A 27,156-nucleotide genomic window follows, 5' to 3' on the forward strand; every position below is an offset into this window, starting at 1 on the left:
TTTAATTAACTCTGCCGAGATTTCCAGGAGATTTTCCGTTTTTCAGAGATCAAGAAACTTCCTCGAATTCGTTTTGACTGACTCTTAGTCTTAGTTAGTAAAATTATGGTATATTTTTAGGTAATAGGTCCTTGAAGTACTGTTCCCACTTCTGTAGGTCTATTGCGAATATTTTTTCCTCAATTACATCATGTTCAAAACTTATGAGTTTTCTGCAGTAAGTATTCAGTTTTTTAAAAGTTTTTCTCTAATACCTCATTTTTTTGGCCATTTTTTTTTATTACTATCACTTGGACTTCTTTGTACTTTTTTCTACGGGTATTTGGGCGGAGAGATAGAGATCAGTTTGAACGTCATCAAACAGTGGTAAAATCCAAAGGTTTGAGGGGTTGCTAATAGCCCTGTGCTTATAGGGGATAGGGGGTTGGAAATGAAGCCGAGCACGTAACATGACAGCTGTCAGCAACTCATACATTAGACACATGGTAGTTTAAGATGACTAAATCCAAAGTTGCTGACAGATTGGTCATTGCAGAGAGCTGTAGGCCGAAATCGGTTATCTGGTATATGGTCAAGGGACCATCGAAAGATACCTTTTTTTTTGCACCCAGCCTATGAATATACCAGGTAAACGACCTCAGTCGACCCCTTTCCGAGATATCACTCTTAAAATGTCTTCTTCTTCTTCCTCCTGTTGTGTATAGGCATCATTGCCTGTTTTCCTTCACATCATTGCCTCTGCTCAGTCACCTGGGAGGTTGTCACTCCATCTTTTCCTAGGTCTTCCAAGGCTTCTTTGTCCTGCTGGTGATTTGTCCCTTGATATTTTCACAATTCGTTCTTCCGTCATGCGGTCAATGTGCTCATTCCATTTTATCTTTCTATCCAGTACCCAGTCATTGATGTTATCTATTGTGGTGACTAAAATTGAGTTTTTATTTTTTTCTTCTAAAATTTCAATAATGCTAGAAACTTGAAATTCTGTAATTTGTGTGCACTGACAAAGGACTAACCACGGGTACTTTTTCAATATTTCTGCTACATTTTCAGCATTTATTGTGAATCGTATTACATTTTACATCTTTACTATTTTCCAAACATTTTTTTGAAAAAATTATTTTGTTTATTTACAATTTGATAATACAAAATACTTTTTAAATAAAACAAGGATTTTAAGTTATAATTTTATTTCATAGAACTTCAAATTAGAAAGTTTTTACACCCTCGGAATATTGAAAAAATACTCGTAGATAGTCATTTGCGAGTACGAAAATTACAAAATTTCAATTTTAGAAAAAAAAAATTAAATTTTAGTCACCTTTCAAGGGATGGGCTAAGAAAATTTTGTTATAGGAAATAACCATCTCAATTTCATACGAGTAATCACCTCCTGAATTTCGTCGCATCAATTTAGAAACACCCTGTATAATATTATGTACAAAGTACTGTACTGTACTGTACGACGTTTCGGCAGTCATCAATAATTTCGTCTAGTACTTTTTTTTAATTATATTATTAATCGCATTAGATTTTTTAAATGCTATACTGAAATTATCCATCACAGGCATATGTTTTCCGTTATTGTCATTAATTCGTCATTTATAATTATTGGTCATATCGAGCATTCAGTAAACACTTAAGATCATCATTTAATATGCCTCAAAACTCATATATCGCCTATCAGATTAGAAAGAAAAAGTCTCCGAAAACAAAAGGCATCAAAATTTTGTACTTTTCGGCGTTTTGCTATGGAATAAGGCATTTTTTCAATACAATTTGAGGTTTCTATAAAAATGTTGTTGTGCGCAACTATTCATCATAAGTTATCGATCACCGAAATGGCATTTTCTACTCAAAATAATAATTATCGATATTATGTGAACGTGTATAATTTTGTATAATAAAAATCGATGTTATGTTAATAAAAAATAAAAACGCTTTCGTTGGAAGCGTTAATTTAATTTAATCTTATTTCCGGAATTACTAGAAGTTATGACGTCGTGTGTTATTAACCATTCAGATATGTTTTACGATTTCCTGTTTAATCTTAAACAGAAGTTCACGGTTTGTACAATTATATCATCAAAAATGTATTGTCAAATCGAATAGCACCGCATAAAAATTAAATTTCTCGTTTTTAAAAACGTCAATTAAATAAATTCGCTAAAGTAAATTTAATCCTAAACATATTATATATAGGGTGTTCCACATAAGAAGCGACAAAGAGCAGAGGCGCATCGAGGAGCCCAAAATATAACGATTCGAGGTATCCCTGAGTAGCCTCAAAGTAGACCCTAAAATTTGTCGTGATTATCCAATTAGAAAGTTGATAAGCCATGTGCCGTCGCATTTAAAAATACATAATATAGGTATACAAAAAATTTCCCTAATAAAACAATAATCCTTCGAACCCTGACCGACCGACGCCATGGATTAAGTCACCCTTTATAACCTTCTTTATGTACTATCAGCATGTAAATAACTCAACCTTTGTCGGTAGCACGTTTCAGGAAAAGACAACCCATCTACTTCCCTCTACCTTAAACATTGTTTCATCATACATCTTCCTATTTCTTATTCACACGAAACCAAGCGAGACGTTTTGAATCGAAGTATAAAGGACGAACTCTTCCTCGAGCGGAGCGAGCATATCTCGAACGTCTAATCGCCTTTACGCTGCTCCTAGAGATTTGACACGCGCAGCTAAGTTTAATTTTACGATTTACAAATATGTTTCAAGTTGGTAGTTAACGAACTTTGATTATTGTGTTACCTCTTCGCCATTCTCGAACCTAAGACACATCAAGCAACAGGTCATAGACTCGATTTTGTCCGGTTAAAGTTAAAGTTAATAGCATCCAAGAAGCTTCTATCGAAACAACATTATAATCATCACTGTTAAGTGTGCTTTTGGTATGGGTATCGTATCTATATTAGCTGTAATAATCTCTGGCATGTGGTTCCATCAGAACGAAGCCACTTGTCATACAGTGCGAGCTACAATTGATTTACCAACAAGATCGTGTGATTCAACCCCATTTGATCGAAATTTTGGCGTTAGATAAAGTCACTTATCAGCATTTATATGCCATCGATAATTGAACACCTAAAAAGTTTGTGAAATTTGGTATTCCAGACATTAATGTAATAAAATTTTTTGTCCAATTGGAAAGATCTTTCTTTGTTTAAACTCTAGTAACTGCGAATAAAACACTTATTTGCAATAGTGGATAAAGACGTAAAAAAAATCTGATTTCTAATATTCTGGTAACAGCGGCAACAGCGCACATCACCTCTATCAACTAGAACAGTCAAGTTGTTCGCTGTAATGAACCTAATCAAATGGTATTTTATTCGTTGTCACGTATTCGATTTGAGGAACGTCCTTTCCACAAAAATTCTCTGCCGATGTGGAATTATGGGTAATAAATTATGTTAAATCGAAATTGTAAAGAAATTAATGATGAACTTATTGCGATTAGCCGGATATTGCAACGAAACTAAAAAAAAATCCACGGCAGTAAATTAAATTTGAATAATGTCTAAATATTATACGGGGTATCATAAAATTTGAATGTATTTCTCGATATAGCAGGGCGATGAGAAAAGACATCCCATGTTATATGCCCATGTGGAAAAGTTTTTCATTATCAATTTCAGGTGAAAGTTCCGCATTTTCTATAAAACACGATCATCAATCAACAAGTTGTTTCAATGGTATACGAGGTTCGTTGAAAAGAGCTCAATAAAGTACCTTTATATTTAATAATATCGTGAATTGTTAATTATCAAAAGTTAAAGTTATAAATATACAAGTGCGTTTATTGTTTACAATGACATAATTCATCTTCTTAATACTAAAAATGATACAAATATGATTTTCAATATTATCGAATTTAATGAACGTTACTAGTTATAAAAGACTCCTAGTTTCCTAGTATTTCAAAATATATAGCGTCACCCTCGTGTAAGTCTCAATTTACATAAAAACAAATTTTTCTGTTATTTTATTGATATATACAATACCGGTCAAAAGTATCTCATTTTTTGACCTTTGAACTTGAATACAGTTTTTTCTATATATTCCGTACATTCAAATTTTATTTTCAATTGTTTATTAAACAATTTTACTGATTTTCAGCTTGATGGGAATTTATGTAGCTTCACTCTTATTTTTTGGTCTAATTTGACCGGACTAAGAGTGAACCAATCTAAATATCAATTCTACACAAATATCATTGATATAATGACATCGTGTCCTTATTTTATGTAAACGACATCCATAAATAAGCATATAATGTTGCAAAAAATTTACAAAATGATGTACTAATAAATTGAGGCGAAAAAGAGGTACATGTTGATACCTCATTATTCACGTTTCGGATATGGTGATCGACCTGATTTTCTTTTTCCATATTTGCCATATGTCGTAAGCTTAAATTGATATTTCAATGATTGTTTACTAGATACATTGTTTATTGATGGAAATACAATAAATTATTCGGTTTCCGCTTTAGCGATTATTTCTTTCTCTATTCAATTAAGTACGACGAATATTGAATTGTTTCCCTATGCTATTTTTATACACCGTTGCTTGATATTCGAAATGAATATTAAATCAATAGAACGAGAGGTGTATTATTTTGCTAAAATTTGATTATTTTGTATACATACAACTATTATAAATTCTAACTATCTCCTACATGTAAATTTATACACACTTAAATTGTTAATTCAATATCACTTTTTTTACTTAAATACCACGTATATCAATCATTTTATTTGACTAATTCTAGACAGTGTTAAGTTACAAATAAGTAGTTGAAATCGATTGTAATTATGGCCCACATCCGCCCTTGAATAGATCGTGTCACTCGAAATTACCCGTAAATGCAGGCAGGGCAGGGGTCAAATGGGCTGACTACAGACATTCACATTAATTGTACATCACAATTTTCATTCATAAAATGTTCATCCTACACTGCTCTATCGTACTAAAGTCTTCTTATACCTACGAGGTGTCAGCGAAAGATACAGTGAAACATTTCTGGAAGACTTCTTTCGAAACGGCTTTTAACTGGCTTGGAAAGCTGCTAAAATATTTCCTTTTTTAGTACATTTTCTATTTTCAGGGCTAAATGTGGACATAAAGACTTGTGAGAAAGATGAACTAGTTTTCTATTGAGAAATTTGAATTTTTGTCTCAGGTTTGTAGCCACAAAATTCTCAATTTTGACAATGAAACTCGAGTATACATAAACTCCATAAAAAATGAAACCAGTCCGATATTTGCAATTTAATTCACTTTATTTTAAAGGCAGTGAACCAGGAATTTTATTTTCTAGTAGTTTAGGGCCATTTTACGGATTTACACCTGAATCAAGATTTGTTTTGGCATATTTTCTTTATCAAATAATAGTAGTTTACGTAACAAGTCCCGAAAGTGGTATTTTACTGGACGAATGGGCAAATTGCAAACCTGCAAGTCCAGTAAAAGACCACTTTCGGGACGAATTACGTACAATATCTTTTTTAAAACGGGCTTTGATGTACGATAAACACAATCAAATGCATCATTTTGAATATCCATTTCATAATAAATGTCACGTTTGCAACTAAACGTTGTTGGCTTCTACATATGTCAAGTTTTAAATAATACAAAACTCGGTTACTACATTTTATATTATTTTTTTTTATTAAAGATAGGCCGGAAAGTAAATAAAAATGAGTCCGGTAAAAGCTTTTACCGAACTATCACAATAATTTTCTGGCTCGGCCCAAAAAGTACTAATTTCTAGCCCGTTTTAAAAAAAAACATTAACTCTAGAAAGCGAATACATAATTCAAACTATGGTAGATGCAACTATGGTGGCAGGTTTCCTTGCAGCCGATGATTCCTGTGCTGCTGAATTTAGAAAGAACTTGTTCTATTATTTATTTACATTGAAGTTATATTTGGGTCACTTAGGTTAAGTTTTTATTTCATTATTTTAATAATTTCGAATATTCCGAAAGGCAATGAAACACTTTATTTTGAACTGTTTCGTTTGTGTTTCACTTTTTGTAAAAACTTGAAAGACAACCCTCGTAGACATGAATTAGATGTATATTTCTTTAATTTTTTATTTCTTAAACCTTTTGATATATTAATACTTCAAAATGCTCTTGATTTTAGGTCTCTTCTGTTTTAAAACTGGTCTTTTTAATAATTTTTGGAAGAAATGTAAAAATTTCGACTTTTCTTTAAGCGTTTATCAAAATATTATTTTAAGACAGAAGAGACCTAAAATCAAGAACATTTAGATGAATTAGGTTTAGGTATGTCAACTTGTATTAATGTACGCTTGTAATATTTACCGCAACAAACATGTTTGTAATCGATACCCTAATATTTTTTCCGATTAACGCGTATTTTTGACCTTTGAATAAGAAATTTTCCATTAAAATTAACCGCTGTTAAAAAACTGACGAATCAAGTAAACTGTTTGCAGTTGTAAAAACAAACACAAACCCACATTTAGAACGTTCTATCTATAAAGATCGACCTCCATATTCGTTGCGTAAACAGGGACTTTTTTTAACGGCGGGACGTTGAAAATTATTTGGTATATATCCGACGAGGAATGTCATAATTAATCAAAAGGATTTAAAATTGATTTTCATCGGTTTTCTTTAGAACTTTTGCAATTTCTCCACTCCTAATTTACAGATTTTCTTTCTAATATTTAACCATCTCTCCAACTACTCATCCCGATCATCCCCTTTTTCTTTATTATTTCGTTGGTATTCTTTATAGTCTGTCTTCAAAATTCGTTAGTCTCTACTTAATAATTTTTTTCTTGTATCAGCACACTTGCATTATATGAATACCTAGGCGACAAAACTATATTACATCGTCGATTACTAGATATTACGGTCCTGTCTTATAACGTAGAACGGGATGTTCTTTAATATTTTATGCCTTCTGAATTCCGCAAACTCAAGGTCAAATGCTTTTTTGTCACTACATGTTGTTACACACGTTTTAGTTATTCGATTCATTTAAAGACACTTAATTTTTTTGTATAATATTTTTTGTTAAAGGCCGCTTGACATGATACAATACAACGTGCAAGAAATTTAATGCAAATATTGCACGTCCCTTGGCATTATGGAAGTCTCTTGCCATTGCATCATAGTTGCCACTAATCACAATTTCTCAACCTCAAATTTCATTTAATAGTTTGTTGGCGGTTTAAAAATTAGAATCAAAAAAAGTAAAAGTGTTCAGTGCATCACTGGCAATAATAATATCTGCTGTTTCTTGCTTTTGCAGTTTAGCTATAGAATTAAACGAGAAAACTAGTTAAGAATGGATGAAGAAACATGTGAAAAGCTCTCAAGGAAAATAAAGAAGAGAAATAAAAGCTTAAAATATCGATTTCACGCATTAGAACGTCGAACTATATCAGATTGTAACTTATTCCAATAATGGGTCTCATACTAGGCAATAGTTCTAGAAAATGGTCCTTGATTGTGAATTCAGTGTTCCTGGGTCCGACATACGTTACTTTGAAGTGAACCCCGCGATCCTAGCACTTCATGTGTGGAATTTCGAATGATTATAGCATCTGAACGGTCTAATATTAGCCATAAAAAATCAGTTGTTTTTATGAATTGGTCACCATTAGAAAATTTTCTGTTGAGGGTTCTAGTTTTTCAAGGTCATTGGCGACTTCACTCGCGAAAAAAATTGCACCATTCACTGATGATTAGTCAGCTTAATTCAACATTAAAAAACATGTCGTAACGCGCATAGTTTGGGGAGGTTAAAGATTACAAAAAGCTAGAAATTATGAAATACCCACACCCTGTAAGTTTTTACTTTCAAGATCCATCTGGTATTTTGTTTATAATGATAATTACAGGCTTAAAAAATCACAACTCTCTGAAAAATCGATCCTAAAATAATTTTGAAGTTGTTTATAACAAATTTCATTCATTTCAACCACTTTTATAGATGGAAATTCTTTTTTAGATAGTTGTATAATAAATATATCCTGGAAAACCCGTGGAAAATTAGCTAAATATTGGTAAAAACCGTCGCGGGGTTAAATGAATTATACAGCGTAATTCATATTTTCTTTAAAATATGTGCAGACACGGTCCTGTTAAATTTCGCACTAAAATCGTGATCTAAAGATAAAACAGTTGCTTTTCATTCGTGATTTGCGTTTCTAATGACAGATGTGTCCGTATTCGACCCTCGAATTTCGCATTGCATTTTTTTTGTCGCCGTCTTCGTCTTATGTCGACTTTTCTAGCGATTAATCTCCAAAGGAAGGCTTAATTAGGCAACGTGCCTCGCTTTGACGAAGAAACGAGCGGATATCCGATGACACATCAATGAATTTGGGCTATGCAGACAAATACACCTATCGGAAGTAACAAATATTTCAATGGAATAGTGTCAAATTAGACGAATGACGATAATTATAGCGATATGAACACTATACTATTGGCGATATTAAATAGTTTGAAGCGTGTGAAAAGTTTAAAATCGAACGTTGAACTCATTAATCAATAAATCCATTTGAAAATATTTCAAAAATTTCTTCTTTTTTGAAATTTGCGCGAGTTCAAAAAGGGTCTATTGACATCATGCTCTTCAGAACAGTTGTAATTTAATATTTGTCGAGGCATTAGCCAGGAAAGGAGTTGTTTTCCCCTTTGAAGAACGGTAGAATTCATTTTCGAAATGATTTCACAGGGAAATAGTAGAAATCCTGTATTTTGATACATTTTACACACCTCATTCACCATCGGAATATATACGACTACGCTAAATTTCTACCTGACCAGTGGTTCGCAGTTGGAAGTAAGGATAACGCCACTTAGTGTTCGCTGAGAAATGTTTAACTACATTTACCAAATAGCGACACTCTTTGACGTTCTCTTCAGTTCGGGTCTGAAGCATGAACGAGGGTTGTTAAACTGCTCTGATGAGACGTAGTGACGTCGAAACTAGTTAGTTGTTACAAACCCTCTTTGCAATTGCGAGCCATTGAGGATGTTAATATTGATAAAATGGTCGCTTGTCATCACGTTCTTAGAGCAGTTGTAATTCAATATTCGTCAAGGTATTAGCCAGGAAAGTAGTTGTTTTCTCCTTTAAAGAACGGTAGGATTCATTTTCGAAATGATTTCAGAGTAGAATGGTAGAAATCCTGTATTGTTGAATCCCATATTACCAAAATTTGTAAAACTTGGATGATAAAAAAGTGTGAAAAAATTTTTTCGTACGTTTATGAATACGGTATAGAATTTGCTACGGATGGCAAACGATACCCGCGAATTGCAACGGCAAACGGAAAGTCAAGTTTATGAATCGGCATGAAAAGAACGTAGAAACGCAAATTGTGTCTGGTCGAGTTAAAAAATTTTTCAAGACAAATCAAGGTTCCTATGGGTGAGTTGGGTGCAGTAGAAGCAAAAATTGTCGAAATTGGAAGAAATAGAGCTTAAGGCATTAATCGGAGTTTGATAAAAGACTATCTATGGTAAATATAGAAGTAACGAACTTAAAATCACAAAACAAAGCGATTCGTTAGAATTAATTTACCGCGTTATGTGAACAGGCTTTAGAATATTATTGTTTCAAACTACATTTTTAGCATGCTTTCAGTTTTCCTTGTATGTACTGGTCGATATGCAGTGCTTCTAAATAATGTAGGTGTAGTGATTGGTAGATACCGATCGAACCGGCCGATATTACAACTACATTTATCCCACATGGAATGTAAAAACAGAGAAAGCTGAATTACTTCCTGACTGATTTATTCGAATGAATTAATGAGGAAAACGTAAATGCGGGGGTTAGATATCGGTATCTACATACCACGTTGAATAAACTCAATTATATAATATTAAAAGGTAGATAAACGAAATTTTGTTGAGATAGGTTACTTCGTAGGCGTAGTGAAAGACAGAAATAAGCTTTTTTATCGTCTTCAGCGGTGTGCCATTGCTAAATTATTGGTATTATTACAAAGTGCTTCTGAAGACGAGAATCTATTATTCGCTACAAAACAATGGCTAAAACCAAAGAAAGATAGTTGAAATAATACAGAGAAAGCTTGTTCAGAGACTACCAATGCGATTTCAGGTATGGAAGATCAGTCATAGACCAATCTGAGGCAAACGCAAAGAATGGAATATGAATATGAACTACCTATTTACTCAGTTTTCATAGATTTCCAAAAAGTTTACGGCGAAAATAAATTAGTTATACAGCATTATGACGACCTTATCATTCTAAAAAAGTTGGAAGTCGCATCCAAAAACCAAAGCATATCAAAATGCTTTCTAGTCAAAAGAGCATTAAACCAGAGTGATCCATTATCCACTACGCTGTTCAACAAAGAATTTAAATGGATATATACTAAGCAAAATCAGTTTGAATAGAGCAAGAACACTATGTAGAGTTATTTTTATGTTTGTTTTTTAGTTTTTACAAGCTTTTGTCTACTAATTGTAACAATTTTTTGACAATAAAACATTTCTCCCTCTCTCTAAAATCGTAGACAACACATACGCAGACGATGGAAACATTGGACAACGAGCATAAGGAAATTTTCAAAGCCTTCATAAGAACAGCAGAGACAGTGAATCTACGAGTCAACCAAATTTATGTTAATGGCAACAGCACAAAGAAAAAGTGCAATGAGTTAAGTCACTCCTAATTAATCCCCCCGAATGGTTCGATCGCCTTCTTTACCATTCCTTAATGAGAGAGAGAGAGAAATGCTTTATTGTCAAAAAATTGTTACAATTTGTAGACAAAAGCTTATAAAAACTAAAAAACAAATATAAAAATAACTAACTAATAAAATTTTAATATACAGAATAAAACCATAATCTCCTTTAATGTGGTTAAGGATATTCGCCATCACAGTGTCACATCAGCAGACCATCTACGAACCACAACCTTGCTGTTGGGGGCCAAAGGTCGATTGCATTTCAAGGACTAAGGTACTACAATCAACTGCCAAAAGAGACTAGAACTCTTAGTGTGAACAGGTTTAAAGTGGACCTTCGGAAGCTGATTCAGCAAAAATTTTCTAAAAGAGAACACTGTACACTATTGTTTAAAAATGCTGTAACGAACTTCTTATTCAATTTCGCTTTTAAGTCCAATATGGCACTACCTGTGCCCCGGGTACTATATGCTAACAAATTATGGATATTTTCGTTTTTGTAAATTTTTGTATTAATAATAAAGGATTATTATTATTATTATAATGAGTCACTAAATTATAGATAATAGTAATAGATAATAATTAATAAATAAATCCATAGCAAAAATTAAACCTGTATGCAGCATGTCCGGAATTGAATATTAGATTAGAAGTCGTTTACAGAGTAGAAGGAAGGAAAATATGATTTGATTTCAATTGGCAAGTGATTATGCATTTTATTTGCATTGTAAAATATTGAGCCATAAATAAATCTGAACGTGGAGTTGGTAGGTAAAGGTCGTGCTCCGCGATCCTAAGTGAGTAGCTGTGAGCAACGATCTTTCTGAAATTGGAGAAGCATGCTTACGAAGTAAGCAAACGAATTCAAAGATAAATAAGGAACGAAGAGTCAGAATTATTAATATTTCAAAGAAGTCCCTGTATTAAGCCCTGCAGTTAAGTCCGAGTAAGTATTTAACAACTCTCTTTTGTAGTTTGAAGATTCGCTCGATGCATTCAACAGTCTCATACAGTGTACCAAATTGGGTATTTTCCAGCTAGATAAGGTTTGATATAACACTTAAAGCTTACAAAATCTGTGAAAACCTTGATAAAAATCTTTATAGCGTGTTCAGAAAATTGTGCCGAATTTCGCTATCTAAAAACTTCGAAAACTCAATTTTTTCAAATGGCAACCCCCATTTTTCTCTTTTTTGTAGAAATTTAAAAAAAACTGAATTCTTCATGGTTTTTAATTGTTTGCAACGCTTAAAACGTCAAGCTGTTTTCATTGTTTATTTGTTGATATTTTAGCTTTTTTTGGTCGCTCTAGACAACCGTTAGTTTGAGATATATGAATATACTAACAAAGTCTCTTTAATTTAAAGCGTAGAATCCAATGATAAAGAGAAAAATTGGGGTTGCCATGTGAAAAAATTAAGTTTTCGAAGTTTTTAGATAGCGAAATTCGGCACAATTTTATGAACACCGATTTTCTGAATACCCTATATAAATTTTTATCAATGTTTTCACAGATTTTGAAAGATGTGTTATTTGTCCAAATCCCAAAAATATTAGATTCCATATATTTAATAAAAACCTTAGCATTCCGTTTAAAATAACGAAATTTGGGTCCACTTCTGGTATATAACTGGAAGTTTCAGAAAACTGAAACTGTTTTAGCCGGAAAACCCATGCAAGCAAATTTTCAGAACACTAATCTTAGTACTTTCCCATATAGATATCGATTCAGCTCGTCGTGAAGGACCCTGTACGTGTACGTGTTTCTAATACGGAACACCTTGTATAATATCTTTCAAATTATTTCGTATTGTGATACGAAAAGTCAGCTACAAGTACTGTTTAAATAAAAATATATATAATCAAAGATAATTATTTTACATTTTCACCTCATTTTTTTTTATAAATTACACCCATTCGAAGCCAGGGCGAGTCGTTAGTATATTATAACCCCGCCATACGTACGTGCTTATTGTTCAATTACACTAATTTCACGATCACGTCCCACGTTTCAGCTGCAGGTGCTCTTTATCTTCTTCTTTTTTTCCTTTACTTTTGTCGTCCTTTCGATGACCTGACACGTTACGGTTGTAACGACAACGGCCTTATAAGAACGTAAAAAGGAAGAAATCTAAAAATCGGATTACTAGATTGCAGGTACGCAGAGGCGTAATACAGACATTTCATTGAAGAAAACATGTTTCATTACTAACAAACCGATACGAGGTACGTTGAGAAAAAGAAAAACAAAGTCTATCCTTACGAATATTGAACACACTGTTTACACTACCACTACAGCAACAATTTCAATTACACTATTCGACGCGCGATGACCAAATGATGGGAATATCTCACAATCGAAACTATCCAATATTTCAATTAAGGTTATATTTGCTACTTATGTCTTAGTGACAGCTTAAATCGACTGAACTGTCACGGAATCATCTTTATATGGAAAATAAGAGACAATACAATTGGACCATTTTCGTTAACGGAAACTTAATTGAATCTGGTTGCAAGTAAATGGATCGGAAGGCCTTGTTTTATCGAATGCCTTCCGCGAGCACTCAACATGAATCCTTTAGAATGTTTCCTGAGCGGTCAGTCAAAAAATATGTATATAAAAAATGAGATTACCACAGAAATTTACTTCATATTTTATAAAGTATCTAAATGGTTGCATGTTTTCTACGGTATGATTTGAAGGTAAGGTCAGGATAAGGAATAGAAGAAAGATGGGACATTGACGAAGCTTATGTTAGAGACTAGCCAAAAGCTGTTAGGAAAAAGGAAACAAAGCAAAAACTAGACTGAAGTAATCAGAAATGACAAAAAATGTCTGCGGAAAGGAACAAAACCACAATAAAAATGTTGAAATTGAGAACAGTGTGGACATGGGAAAAAAGAACACGAAACAAATATTAGTAGAGCTGCAAAATAAAGAAACTTTTACTTAGAAATTAAAAGAAGTAAGAAAAAACCGGAATGAGATTGTAAAAACTGCTGAATACAAGTACAGATGTTTGAAGAAGAGAAAGAATAAGGAGAAACGATAAATCAAGAAAATGTATCAGAATGTACTGAGCAACAAGTCCAGGTAAAAACTTAGAAACACAATAAACCCCAAAAGAATGGAATAGAGGCAGATTTCCTAAAATCGGGTGGCCAATACCTATCAAAAAATATCATGCATTTAATAAAAGAAATATGGACAAAAGAAAGACTACCAAGTAAATGAAACAGTGCATTTATCTGCCCGATACATAGAAAAGATGACAAAACTATTTGTGGAAATTGCGGAGACTTATCACTGTTGGATATCAAGAATAGTTAGAAAATGATTAAAAAATTGAAATTTGGATATCCTTGAAGAATACCAAGCAAGGCAGGGTCATTACGGACCAAGTGCTTAGTCTAAAACAGCTACAAGTTACGAGCAGAATCTACAGCTGCATATACTCTCCATTGACTTTAAGCAAGAGTACGATACAGTAGATCAAAGTTGTATGAAATACCTTCGGAATACCAATTAATATCATCAAATTAGTAAGCATGTCTTTGGAGAGAGCTACAGGTTAGGTAACGGTAGACTGTTTGATATCAGAAGCTTTCAATATAAATAGAGGTAGTCTTTATTTCTAAAAAAATAAATCGTGTTCTATTTGAAATAACAAAGTTCATTATAATGCTAGAAAAACCGAAGACTTGACAACTATGCGACAACTATGCGAATATAATATCGGTCACATTAAGAATATATCCAAGAAATTGTTCTTAAACATTTTTTCGGTATCTATTACTCTATTACCCTCTCCAAAGATAAGAATAATAAGTATTTATATATGACTTTAAGCTATTTTATTAAAGTATTTGTTATAATTATTTAATTTAGAAAAATATTTCTGGCTACGGTTCTGTCGAGAATTAAAGCGAAAAAAATGGGAAAACCTCTAAAAATCGGATTACCGAGTTTGCTGGTCTGTGATAGACCGGACGTTGGTATTAAGTAGTAGTAACCACAAGAAGATATCCGGCCTCGACCGGAAGGGACCTGCAAAATAAGCTTTTGGGTTTAATTGACAAAGGACCAAATAATGGGTAGTGGAGTAGAACGTGACTGGACGAAAAATTGGGATTTGTTGATATTTGTTTTGTGAGATTTGTGTCAATCAAAAAAACAGTGCTAGGTGTGAAAATTCCAAGTTGAATCATTGAATCATTATATAGGAACTTATTCTGAATAGTCTGAATAAACATCCGTTGAAATTGCTATTTCTTTTGATGTCAGACTGGAGTACAAATTGCATGGAATCAAACGTTTATCTCTTAGCCTAACATAAATTTTAAAAAATATGATTATTTTTCAATATATTCTCCCTTTATTTCCTCAAACTTTCCATAACGTATGACTAAGCTTCTATGGTAAAATACAAAAATATTATGCATCTTTAGATTCAAAATATTGGTACACTGCTTGTTTAACTTCATCGTCGCTGTCAAATATTTCACTCCTTTGTCTTTGCGAACAAAAAATAGTCCAGATCAGGGCCATTTGATGGGTGTTCAATCTCTGTGACGCCACATTCGTGTACAGCAGCCTTGGAAAGCGAACCAGTGCAAACTGAAACATTGTCGTGAACCAAGCACACCCTAGACTGATTTTGCGACAATTCTAAAGAATACCTTCGCAATCCCAAAATAATGCATCCAACCAATTTTTAATTATTAAAAATTATGGATAAAAGTCATCGTTAACAGCATCCATTCTGTTTTTGATTTGTGTTAGTGTTAATCCTTCTTTAGTCAAAAATTTTACAGCATAAACTCGAGAAATTTTTCAAATCAACGCGACTGAATGGTCGTTCGAGTTCTACTATAACAAAACGAAACACCAAGCTGAAACTTTGTGTAAAGCTTGTTGAGACTTGAAACTAACGCGTGCATAAAGATTTCTACGAACGCAGTCTAAATACTATATGAGGCTACGTACATATTTATGTACGCAGAGATCAAACTATAAGCAAACGACAGAGCACTAATAACAAAATAAATAAAATACTGCTACAAAATCTCATCAAAACTACGTCTAAATGATTCAGCAAAAGGATGCTAAAATTTAATCCTGCTGATTAATTATAATATCAAATAATCGCCCTTTACAAACATCCCTTGCAGTAAACAAATTACAATTACAGTATTTACACCAAAAGATAAAAAAAATGTTATCAAGATCAACACATCCATTTCCCTTGGTACTGATATGATTATCCTAAGTTTTTAAACTTGAAACAGAGTTTTATTTAATGGAATTCTGAATATGAGACACCCCAATAATCCATTTTACAACCCTCCTAATACTCCACTATATTAAATTATATAACCAGAACCTATTGACGCTCTATGAAAATATTACTGAATCTGATAGTAATTAGAATAAGTACAAGTCAAAAGTATTCGATAATGAAATATCCCAAAAAAATGTCACCGGCCACAATAAACATTTTACAAAAATTAATTACATAAGTTTATATTGATTTTAAAATATTCATTTAAGTACCAAAAAACATAAAGTTCAGGAGGCAGAAGGACCTCACAAGATAGCCTATTAGGCTGAATTGTCATTGCCATAAAAACTTTGATAATAATAATAACAAAGTATTAATGGTTGAAAAAATAATATGAGTGTCCTTGTTTATTTAAAAAAAAAACTTCAGGATGATATTAAGACAGTGACTTTGATTTAGGAGGATGGTCCCAGAAGTACCTGGATGAATAGTGAACGTTTTCAGTGAATTTGTAAACATGGAAAAAATTGGTCATCGTTATAGGATACAATACTTTTATTTGAAAGGCTTTAGCACAATCAATATAAAAGCTAAGCTAGATTCTACTTTGGGCGAGAGTGTTCCTTCGTTATTAACAGTAAAATATTGGGTAGCAGAGTTTAAACGAGGCCGTACGACCTGCGAGGACCAGCATCGCAGTGATCGACCAATGAGGTCACGACTGGAATTGCGCGTGCTAGCAGACATAGTAGAAAAACACCAATGTCGAGTGTATTGTAATGTTACACAGAAATGGATGAAACATGGGTCCATCACTTCACATCCAAAACAAAACAACAATCAAAACGATCGGCTGAACAGGGAGAACCAGCTCCAAAGATGGCAAAGACCGTTCCATCTGCAGACAAGTTCATGACGTTGGTTTTTCGGGATGCGCGGGGGATAATATTCATTGACTACCTTGAAAAAGAAGAAACTATCATCAGCGAGTATTATGCGAACTTTTTGTAACGTTTGAGCGTAGAAATCAAGCAAAATCGGCCCAATACACCATCTCACACATTCGTTATTGCAATGGTCAACATTTAAGTTTGAATTGCTACCTCACACACCCTATTCGTTAGATTTAGCCCCCTCGGATTATTTTCTATTCCCAGACTTGAAAAAATTGCTGGGCGTTCAAAGATTTTCCAACAATGAAGAGGTGATGTCGGCTATTTTGAGAAGCTTGAAGATTCTTATTATAGAAAGGATATCGAACTTATTTAACATCGCTGGGAAAAGTGTGTAAAGCTAAAAGCATATTACCTTGGAAAATATTTTTTTCCAAAATTTTTGTGTTTCCTTTGATAAGACAGGTACTTCTGGGACCATCCTAGTGTATCGTTTTTTAGAGCTGCCGCTACTTCTCCAACTCCAACAATTTTTCTATCAAATCTCTACGGCCACTTCCTTTTTCATTATTCTGACGGTATCGTTTATAGTATTTTCTGGATTTTTATTTCATTTTTTACAAGTTCAAACCAAATCAATTGCTTCCTTTCAATTTTCTTAATGATTTATTACTACAAATCAAATTTTCTTTCTCAAAAATCAGAATCTGCACTATATTTTTTTAGTTTTCTCAAATTTCTGTGTTCAATAGAAATGAATCTTATAATTATATTTGTACATCTTTATTCCTTTATTTGTATTATCATCCGAGTTTAAATTTTTATAATTTAAACCATATATGCCTAGAGTGTCTAAAATCATATTTAATACAAACATGGACTCATAAAAAGTTTGTGGGATTAAAGTAACACCCGGTATATTGTTTAGTTAATATAATATTCGAAGTTAGTAACCGATACATCCTGTTTGAAATTAATTGGTTTCATTGAAAAAAAAAACAATTCCTTAAAAACTGTTTGGATACAAGTAAACAACTTTAAATGCATTAATTTATCACAAATACATTTATATTCACGAACATGAGTGATTATAATATATAGAATTATTAATATTGAATCAATATAAAAAATTATTGTCTGTTTCGACCTTCTAGGTATCAACTTAAAAACAAATTAATACTGAGGATTAGAACATCAAAGCATTCTTCAGCACACCTTAATCAGTAATCTTCAAGTTACCTGGTATTTTGTAGTATTTTGAATTCATTGGTTGATTAATTATTATTATTTTGGAGTTGATCTATGTAAAACAAATAGTTTTATTAGTAAAAATTTATGTTGATTGATTCAGTTGCTGTAATTTTAATTCTAATATCTCAAAAATCTTTAAATTGAGTCTTGCATTTAATTAATTTTAAATTTGAAAAATAATCAAGATTTCAATGAATATATATTTGAAATTTCAAATAACGAGACTGGTTACGAAAAAGGGTTTTATTATAAAAATTATTCTACATTCGAATGCTCCTCAATATATTATAAATCTTCTTTAATGAGAGCTCTTCCGTTTTTTTGCTTCACCGCTTCCATCGACTCAAATCGAATACTTTCCAGAGTAAATCTTTTTCTAACCTTTCAAGGAAATCTAAGCAGACCTTTTGACCAAGAGCTTTTAGTCAGCAGTCAGATTTTTTGGCACCAATTATCCACAGACGTTTGTTATGTATAATTCCTCTTGTAAAATGTTTTTATCCGTTTCTTTATCGGCGTTTACAACTTCGGCAAACATCCAGTACTCATTCGACGATCTGCACGCACAATTTGGTTGATTTTGGTCACTGTTTCCGGAGTTGAGACAGTCACTGAGCGATCTGGGCGCTGGTCATCTTCAGTGCTCTCTCGGCCATCACTAAAGCGCTTACACCACTCAAAAAAACGCGCTCGAGGTAGAAAATTGTCCCCATAGACGTCTTGTAACAATTTATAGCACTCAATCGGAGTTTTTTTCAATTTAAAGAGAAATTTGAGACTGATACGTTCCTTTCAAACCGCTACTGCCTAGATACCCAACGCACTAATCGTTTTTTACTCCACCCGTCTAGGATCATTCTAAATTTCAGTCTTACAACTCAATAATAATTATCATTTTTATATTTTTATTACCAGCAATTTGACAAAATTCTGTAAGAACTTCGATTTGTACTGTGTAAGTGGTAAAAAATTATAATCTTTTCAAGATAATGCATTCCAGGACTTCTGGCAGTAAATCACATTTGTGGTGCAGTGCACTTTATTGTTAATAACATGTGCAGAGCATCCCACACCAACCATGATTGAGTTTAGATCTTCTTTCCAAATTGTGAAAGACATTGTTGATTCCACATTTTCCAAATTTTTGAACAACTACAAATAAAGCCCCATCCAGGAGCTTACAGAATGCCCTCTAAACTACGAAAAATCTGATGAAACCAGGATGGATGACCAACTTAATTATAAGTATTGTCAATGTTTTCATAATACAATATTCTAGTTAAAATTATAGAATACATAGTTGTGCACAAAGTACATTATTTAATAAAAAAATAAATGTAACTGATATGCACTTAGATGATTTACAACACTTCAGATAATTAAATTGAGTAGTATTAAATTTTAAAGCTAGATTTTGTTTCTATAATATTATATCAAATGTCAGAAAATATCAGAAAATGTATCTCATACTTTTTTATTTGCATTATTAACAATAATAACAATATTTTTCTTAATTATTTAGTTAGAATTCATCGACAGATTTGAATAGTTTCAATGCTTTAATCATTTAAGTCTTTTGTTTGTTAGGTGGGTTGCAATTTACTCAGTTGAAAATTGTTCAAGACAGAAAATCTCAATTAGTTGAGTTGTTGAGCATAACATTGGACCAGCATTTTACTCGGAATGCTCAGTACATGCTCTTTGCTGAACGGTTGAACCAATATTTACACTGAAACAGCTAAGCAACCAATGTTATAAGAATACTCGTATTGTGGGTATTCAAGACAGTGTTTACTGTCTTTTACTATTGGGTTTCAAAATTTCAAAACTTATCACAATGTGTTAAATATTTGGAATAAAATATTTGATAGTTAATGTTCACACTATATAAGTGTTTTAAAAATATATCTTTCATTGGTTGAGGTTATGGTGTATAAAAGTAGGTAATTGTAGGTAATTTTAGATTTCGGTCTATTGTAATCTAAACTTGTAATATAAAAGAGAAGTATGATATTATAGAATATTATTACTTCTGGAAGACTATATTAGAAGATATAAACTGGTGCTATAGTGAAAAATTTTACAAATCTACACAGTTCAATGAAAAAATATACTCACCTTCATAACAAAGCGCTATAAAATCTTTTTCACTTCTTCTTTGAATGTCCCATCTTAAAAGCCAATTACCTTCTTCATTTTGCTTAGCAAAAATATTATTTGCCAGTTGTATTTCCTGTATGTTTTCATCAACACAGTCTGAAACTTTAGACTGAGCATATTCATTATCACAATAGGAAACATCCTTAATAACTTGAGTTTCATTCGATTCCGCACTTTCGGCACTAGAAGTCCCGTTTTCTTTGAGATTACATTTTAAAAATTGACATTTTATTTCGGATTCATTTTCTATTGACTCGAATACTAAATCGCTATCACTTGTTTGAATTTCTTCGCCCATTTCGCAAATATCAATACTTACTATAATTTATATTATTTGTAGAAAAATATAAGCCATCGACTTCTGCCTCGAGATGTGGTTGTCATGACGACAGACATTTAGGCGACTCTGTCCACTGCAGATTTAGGTTTAAGTGGATTCACATTCATCACAAAATATTAACACAGAAATTTTAATGTTTGTACATAATTTAATAGTATCCCAATGGATTTCGAAATTATTATGTTATTAAAAACATTAAATTCAATTCAAATTCATTCTATTAACCCATAACAATCAATAATAATTTTACTTAACAGGAAAAAAAGAAAGTTCTGATTTTTGTTGAGAAATATATACAAACAGCTGATTTGACATTTGAAAGTAGCTTGTTTGTTTCAAACAGTTATGCAACTAATTTTACAGCTGGCAGCATTAGTAGATAACTATCGAATTATTTCGTTTTAAGATACATAACGCTTAAATTGTAATATATAATCAAATTTTATAGTCTAAATTGATCTGAACTTAAATTGAGTAAATTAGTAAACTCAATATGTACTGCTTACATAGTAAAGTGGCTGTTGACTTACATTACAATGGTCACTAAAAACAACAAAAAAATATGAATATTTGAATTTGAAAATATAACCTAACACCGTGCTTGATAAATATATCTAACTTGGGATTGTTCAGTACATATGGAAAACCAAATAGAATGAACTAATTAGAGTTTTTCACACTTTGTCTTTATTTTTTTATAACCTTTAAAGATTCGTTTTCTCTTTTTAATTTTGCTGGGTTTTCCCGTGTTTCTTGCTGTATTTATTTTTGTATTTATAGACCGGTTTCACGGTATTAAATATCGGTGTACATACGACCGTGATCTGTATTGTAAATTAGTGTCTAAACTGTTTTATTTATTGATGAATATTTGTTGGGGTTGTTGTTATTCTGATATTATACATAATAAGTATATTATTCATCTTGATATATTTGTTTAGTAAAATTATAAAATTTTTCTTTCGACTTGAATAAATAATGTTTTACTGGATGTTTTGACTCGAAATCGAGAAAAAAATCGTTCCAAATCCTGTAGAAGAATAATAATTATTCGTGAAATATTCTATTTAACTTATTTTATATTTGTGTGAATGAAGAAACTTGCTTGTTTATAATATATAGAACATATACATTTGTGTTTCAAGCTGGAGTGAATTGTTTTAGTGAATAATAATGACCTAAACGGATTTTGGATTGTCAGAATAAATTTACAAAACAATGTTGAAAAATTATTATAACACATTTATTTGATAAGAATCTAGATGAACAATTCCTTTAAAAAAATAAATAGGCAACTTTCTAAAGTATAATTGATTTGGAAACTAAAACAATAAATACACAAAAAACTGGTTTGAAAATATTTGTATCTCATTACTAGATATTATATAATGTGTGGACAAAATCCCTATTAACAGTGTATAGAATATCTAATTTATGTTTATACACATTATGTTTTATTCATTTTTGTTGTAGTTAAATAGAAAAATCATGCACTTTGACTGAAGCAAGAAAAATCCGAAAAAAGGTCCAATCTTTCTATTAATAATTCTATCTCTAATCATATTCTATGAAATATATATAAATGTCTAATGAATACCATACAGTTGAAATGTGTGAGATGAGCTGTATTGACATATCTCCACAGTCTGTTTACAAACTGTGGATCAGTTATAAATTTAACTAGGCAATTTAAGAAAACAGCTGATCTACATCAAAATCATGGTCGTGGGATAAACAATCTGCTTTCTCGTATGTTAACTTGATTTTTACCGGTATTTTGGTTGTTTTGTATTGTTTTTTTTTTGTTTTATGATGTTGAGATTACTTCATAGATTGTTTTTAGATCAGTTTCAGTGAAATTAATACATAGGAAACTGAGTATTTTTGCATTTTTTAAAATCTGTCTGCAAGTAAGCTTTGAATCAATTTTGAATACTCAGCTTGTTTTTCGGAAATTAGTTTCCACTGTTGCGTGTAAGTTTATAAAACAAGAGTGAGTGCTATTCAAGTTTGTAAAGTGATAAACCAGTGGCATCTGAAAGGTACAAGGACAAACTTATAGTTCTAGGTGGAATTGACCACTTTTCATTAGATAAAAAGAGATTTAGTCAGAATCTTGCTCATTTTTTACCAGTTTTAACTTTTCAGACTATATTACTGCTCAGCTACACTATATAATATAACATTGCATAATAGAAAAAAAACCATCACGCAATAAACTATAAGCTCCTTTTTTGTCATATTATGTCAATATTTTCTGTAAAACCAGCTGCGATTTGACCAATCAGGAATCTACATAATTGTCAATTTAAATTCAAATCAGTAGTCCTAGTTTGAAAATAGGGTATAGAAATAATAAGGTCTAAAATTCAATAACTAACTTCACAAACCACATAAAAATCACGGCAAAAGCATTTGCTTACCCCACGGCAGTAATTTTTAAACGAGCATCAGCTGTTTTTAACAATTCGTTCGATTGCTCGATTGTAAAATGTGATGTCATAATTGACTGAATATGACAATTGCTTCGTTTCAATACATCGAAATTATCAATTATAATCATGGTTAAAGAATGTAGCCAGGATGCCGCCCACCTGAAAGAGTGTTTGTGTACAAAAACTCAGTCAAAAATTCAATGGAGTCCTCTCATCGCTGTAAGTTCTGGTTGTTATACAATAATAAGTAATCCAATTTATTTCAAAAAACACACGATCAATATCTAATTTAAATTAAGTAGCTTCATGAAAAAATGTGTTTTCTTGTAATATTTGTTTTAATACGGTCTCTGCATTGCAAACTGATAAGTCCTTATTGGGCCATGCAATGATCATGGCAAAACTGACTGACAAAAATGCCCACTTTCAATGCCATAAGCCTAGAAAAACAATGAATTTATTTAATAATTGGGCTGCCTTCTCAATCAATTTTTATATTCCAGAAAAGAACAGATTATTCTAGAAAAGTACTACTTGGTAATTGGTTTGAGGAAACTTGCCAGTACCAAAAAAATAAGCATGTCCACACTACTGAATATCTAAGTAATTATGGAATAAAACCAAAAACAACCCTTCCGCGGTCTGTTATATGGGATGCCACTATAAAGAATCAGGTAATGATTAATAATATTGGAAGGATATATACATCTGGTCCTTTTTTTTAATAATATTACCCGTAACAATATATATCAAAGTTCAACAGATACATAAGGTGATTTTATCTCAACTCTGTCAGTTTTTCAGGGTAACGATGTACTATTTGGAAACTATATTGATAAATCTCAAGAATCTTATATGACATCGTACTACTTGTCATATCAATTATTGCCTGAAATAGCTAAACGGAATCCAGGTAAACCTCCAGTGAAGAGTCAGCACATAGACGAGTTGCCGAAAAGAAATGAACAATTTCTAGATTATGTAAGTAAATACTAGATATGTGGATCTTTTAAAGATGGTTCTTTCCGCTTACCTTCGACGTGTAGAGTTTACACTGGTGAACTATACAGTATCCTTCAATCTTTCAAATATATTTATCCTCCCCATAAACATATCGCCATATGTAATGACTCTACTACCAAACTATAGTAAAATATAATCAATCCTGCCCTGGGTAGTGTTCCACCATCCACGAACTCTCACTTTGATCAGATCATTTCTTACTTGACTTCCCCTTGGTATTTTAGTCTTTCTCTGGAGCAGTTTCCTAAAAGATTCCATTCTGTTATTTTTTCAACTTCGCTATTATTTTTAAATGGTTTTATGTATTTGGTTATGGTTTTCTTCATCAGTTTTAGTTACATTCATTCAGATTTTCTCTCCTCATTCATTATGATTTATTTTCTACTTCGTATACTTATTTTTCTCTCCATTTTATTCCATTCCTTTTTACTAGCTTTCTGTTCAATCTTCAAGGACGTTTCTTTTTCTTTTCGCAATTATCACCAGATCTTCTGCTTAAGCCAATATTTGGACGTCTTTAGTAATAATTATATCTGTTAGGAGATGCCTGTGGTCCTGTGGATATTGATCTTGAACTTTTGTAAGTTGTGTGTTTGGAAAAGACGTGCCTCGGTAGGTCATTTCACAGGCTTGCGCTTCTCCAAAGAAAGGAGTTCCATAACCGCCAACGTTACGTGCGTCGGCAGGCGAACTCGGTGTTCATGATCCACGTATGCTTCGAGTAAGTCTTGCAAATACTGCTCTAAATGGAATTATGTTGGATAGCTTACGAGAGCATCTGCCGTGGTTGTGTTGGTAAAACAAAGTTAGATCAGCGACATTTCTTCTATGCTCTTTACTGTCCAAGTTTCTGGTCAACTCTGGATCGCCTATAAGTCGAATTTCTCACTTCTACATTGAGTCGAGCATCCTACGGGTATGGTTGGGAGCTCCAAATGTGCGACCAATACTCCAAAGATAGATAAATCTGGGCCTTGTAGAGAATTACAAACTATTGCGGGGTAAATAGTTTTTGGTCTTAAAGCGGGTTCCAGGCTTTCGTGAAGCTGAGTTAACTAAAACGGCCAGGTGACTATGCTAGGACTTATTGCTCCCAGCCTTAACACCGAACAAGTGGCAGCCTTCTTTGTATTAACATCAGTCTAGGTTTTTTCCAACATTAAACTCAAACAAATTGCTTCTAACACACTTATAGAGGTTCGTATTTTACGTAAAAGAGCTTTTTGGCTCCTATCTATAGTTAAAATAATTCATTGGATCTCGATATTCTAATTTCAGGGAAACCAAGAGAATTATGGTTTAGGGGATTACAAAAAATCAACTTGGAAGCTAGAAAAAAATGACCCTCGATTTACGGTTGGAAGTGTGAACAAAGAAACTTACATCGAACCAGAAAAACAATTATATAAATTCCGAAGATGGTAAAATTTCTATATTTCATTTCAGTCAGTTAAAAGAGTGAATCATAATAAATTGTTATCCGGTTTTATATACGAATTTTCCATTTTTCATATTTTTAGGTTACCAATTCGAGCCGTAAAAGGAAAATATGGCGATGAGTACAAGTCTCTTCCTTCTGATCATCCTCGAATAGCTCGATGCAATCCTCTAACATGGGAATGCAAACCAGTGTTTACTCAATCTGTATGAAACTTATATTTGTACTTATATTTTTTATATTATCATAACAAATTGATATTTTTTTCTATTAAATAATCCCCAATATACCAGAAAATACCCTAGCTTCAAACATCTCAATACCCGCAGCGTACGATTTCTATCACAAAATTTTGGTACTGTTAGGCTTTGAGAGAAGGGTCTGTCTAGTAGATATCAGGGGTATTTTTGGCCACCAAATTGTTTGCTTCGATGGTACGAATCACATAAAGGGCTTGGATGTTATTTAGATGAATCGGAATAGGTTTTATGTCAATATCGACATAAATGTTACAAGGATTGCTACTTAGATTTTGAGATATGGCAACATTTGTAATGGTGAACATACTCAGAAAACTTGTTGTCATAAGAGTGCTATTTGACGTGTTTACAGATACTTGAAACATTCATTTTGGTCAAAAAACGAATTAGATTGTGAATAATTTCATACGATGATTTTCTATGACTTTTGAAGTAGATTAAACCAACAGCAGTTCCACTCGCTTCGACTTTTGGTGATCAAGCAGCATCTCGAGCCACCGTGTTCTGCTGGATTTGTTCCAAATTCAATCGTGGTCGCCTTTAGCTACAGAATTAATTTCGTGAAAGTTACGTGACATACCGTGAGATTGAGGTGTTGGATACCGCATAATTTGACGTTCGCTCAAAAGAAAAAAACTCGTGTCGATTGGTGCAAAGAAATGCTTGTATATAGAATATCTTTGCTTCAAAAGGCGTCTATGGATCTATCCATATGAACCCGAAACTTTACAGCAATCGAAAAAATCAGGAAAACCAATCGCAGAAGACAATGCGATCTCTGACACAACAGTTCAAACAAAAATACCGAATTGATGGGTCATCCGCCGTACATTTCTTCTTATTCTTCTTATTCCCGCAGATTGAAAATAAATTACGAGATCAACGTTTTTCTCCATCTTAAGAAGTGGTTGATGAGTTTGAATCATATGTTTTGAAGGTACCTCAAACAAAATAAAAAAAAAGCTTCGACAATTGGTTCAAAGACATGTAAAAGTGTAGAAGAATCTTTTGAAAAACAATAAAACCATATTAAATTATAAATATTTGTTTTTATTTGTCTATCTTATAAGTTAAGTATCAACTTTCGTAATTAAATTTTCTCTTCGCATTCCAAATTAGTTGTTACTAAAAAATGACCATTTCATTATCAAGTTTTTCTTAAATCGATATTTAGTGAGTCTTGAAAAGAAATATCTCTTCCTATCAAGCGTGTAATTCAACCAAATCTTTTCAAGAATGATTTATTTGTTTATTTTTGAAACCTCTGTCTCATCAATACGTCAGGTAAATAAATTAAATTCGATTCAAAGTAAACTGTATGTATTTGTGCAGAAG

At 32.4% G+C, this 27,156-nt stretch overlaps 2 protein-coding genes across 3 annotated transcripts in view; one reads left to right on the plus strand and one right to left on the minus strand.

The window, feature by feature from the left end:
• Positions 1-20,970, minus strand: part of LOC130892053 (E3 ubiquitin-protein ligase HECW2-like) — a 152,985-nt gene extending 132,015 nt beyond the window's left edge. For both annotated transcript variants that reach the window (XM_057797265.1, XM_057797264.1), the window contains exon 1: positions 20,284-20,970. In XM_057797265.1, coding sequence (XP_057653248.1) covers positions 20,284-20,623 — 340 coding nt within the window. In that variant the 5' untranslated portion in view covers positions 20,624-20,970. The remainder of the gene's footprint in view (positions 1-20,283) is intronic.
• Positions 20,971-22,449: 1,479 nt separating this feature from the next.
• Positions 22,450-25,858, plus strand: LOC130892065 (uncharacterized). Its single transcript, XM_057797282.1, has 5 exons — positions 22,450-23,319; positions 23,604-23,774; positions 23,905-24,081; positions 25,402-25,544; positions 25,644-25,858. The coding sequence occupies exons 1-5, from the start codon at positions 23,227-23,229 to the stop codon at positions 25,771-25,773; spliced, it is 714 nt and encodes a 237-aa protein (XP_057653265.1). The 5' UTR covers positions 22,450-23,226; the 3' UTR covers positions 25,774-25,858.
• The last annotated feature ends 1,298 nt before the right edge of the window (positions 25,859-27,156 follow it).

The sequence above is a fragment of the Diorhabda carinulata genome, chromosome 3 (assembly GCF_026250575.1).
Source record: "Diorhabda carinulata isolate Delta chromosome 3, icDioCari1.1, whole genome shotgun sequence".
Lineage (NCBI taxonomy): Eukaryota > Metazoa > Arthropoda > Insecta > Coleoptera > Chrysomelidae > Diorhabda > Diorhabda carinulata.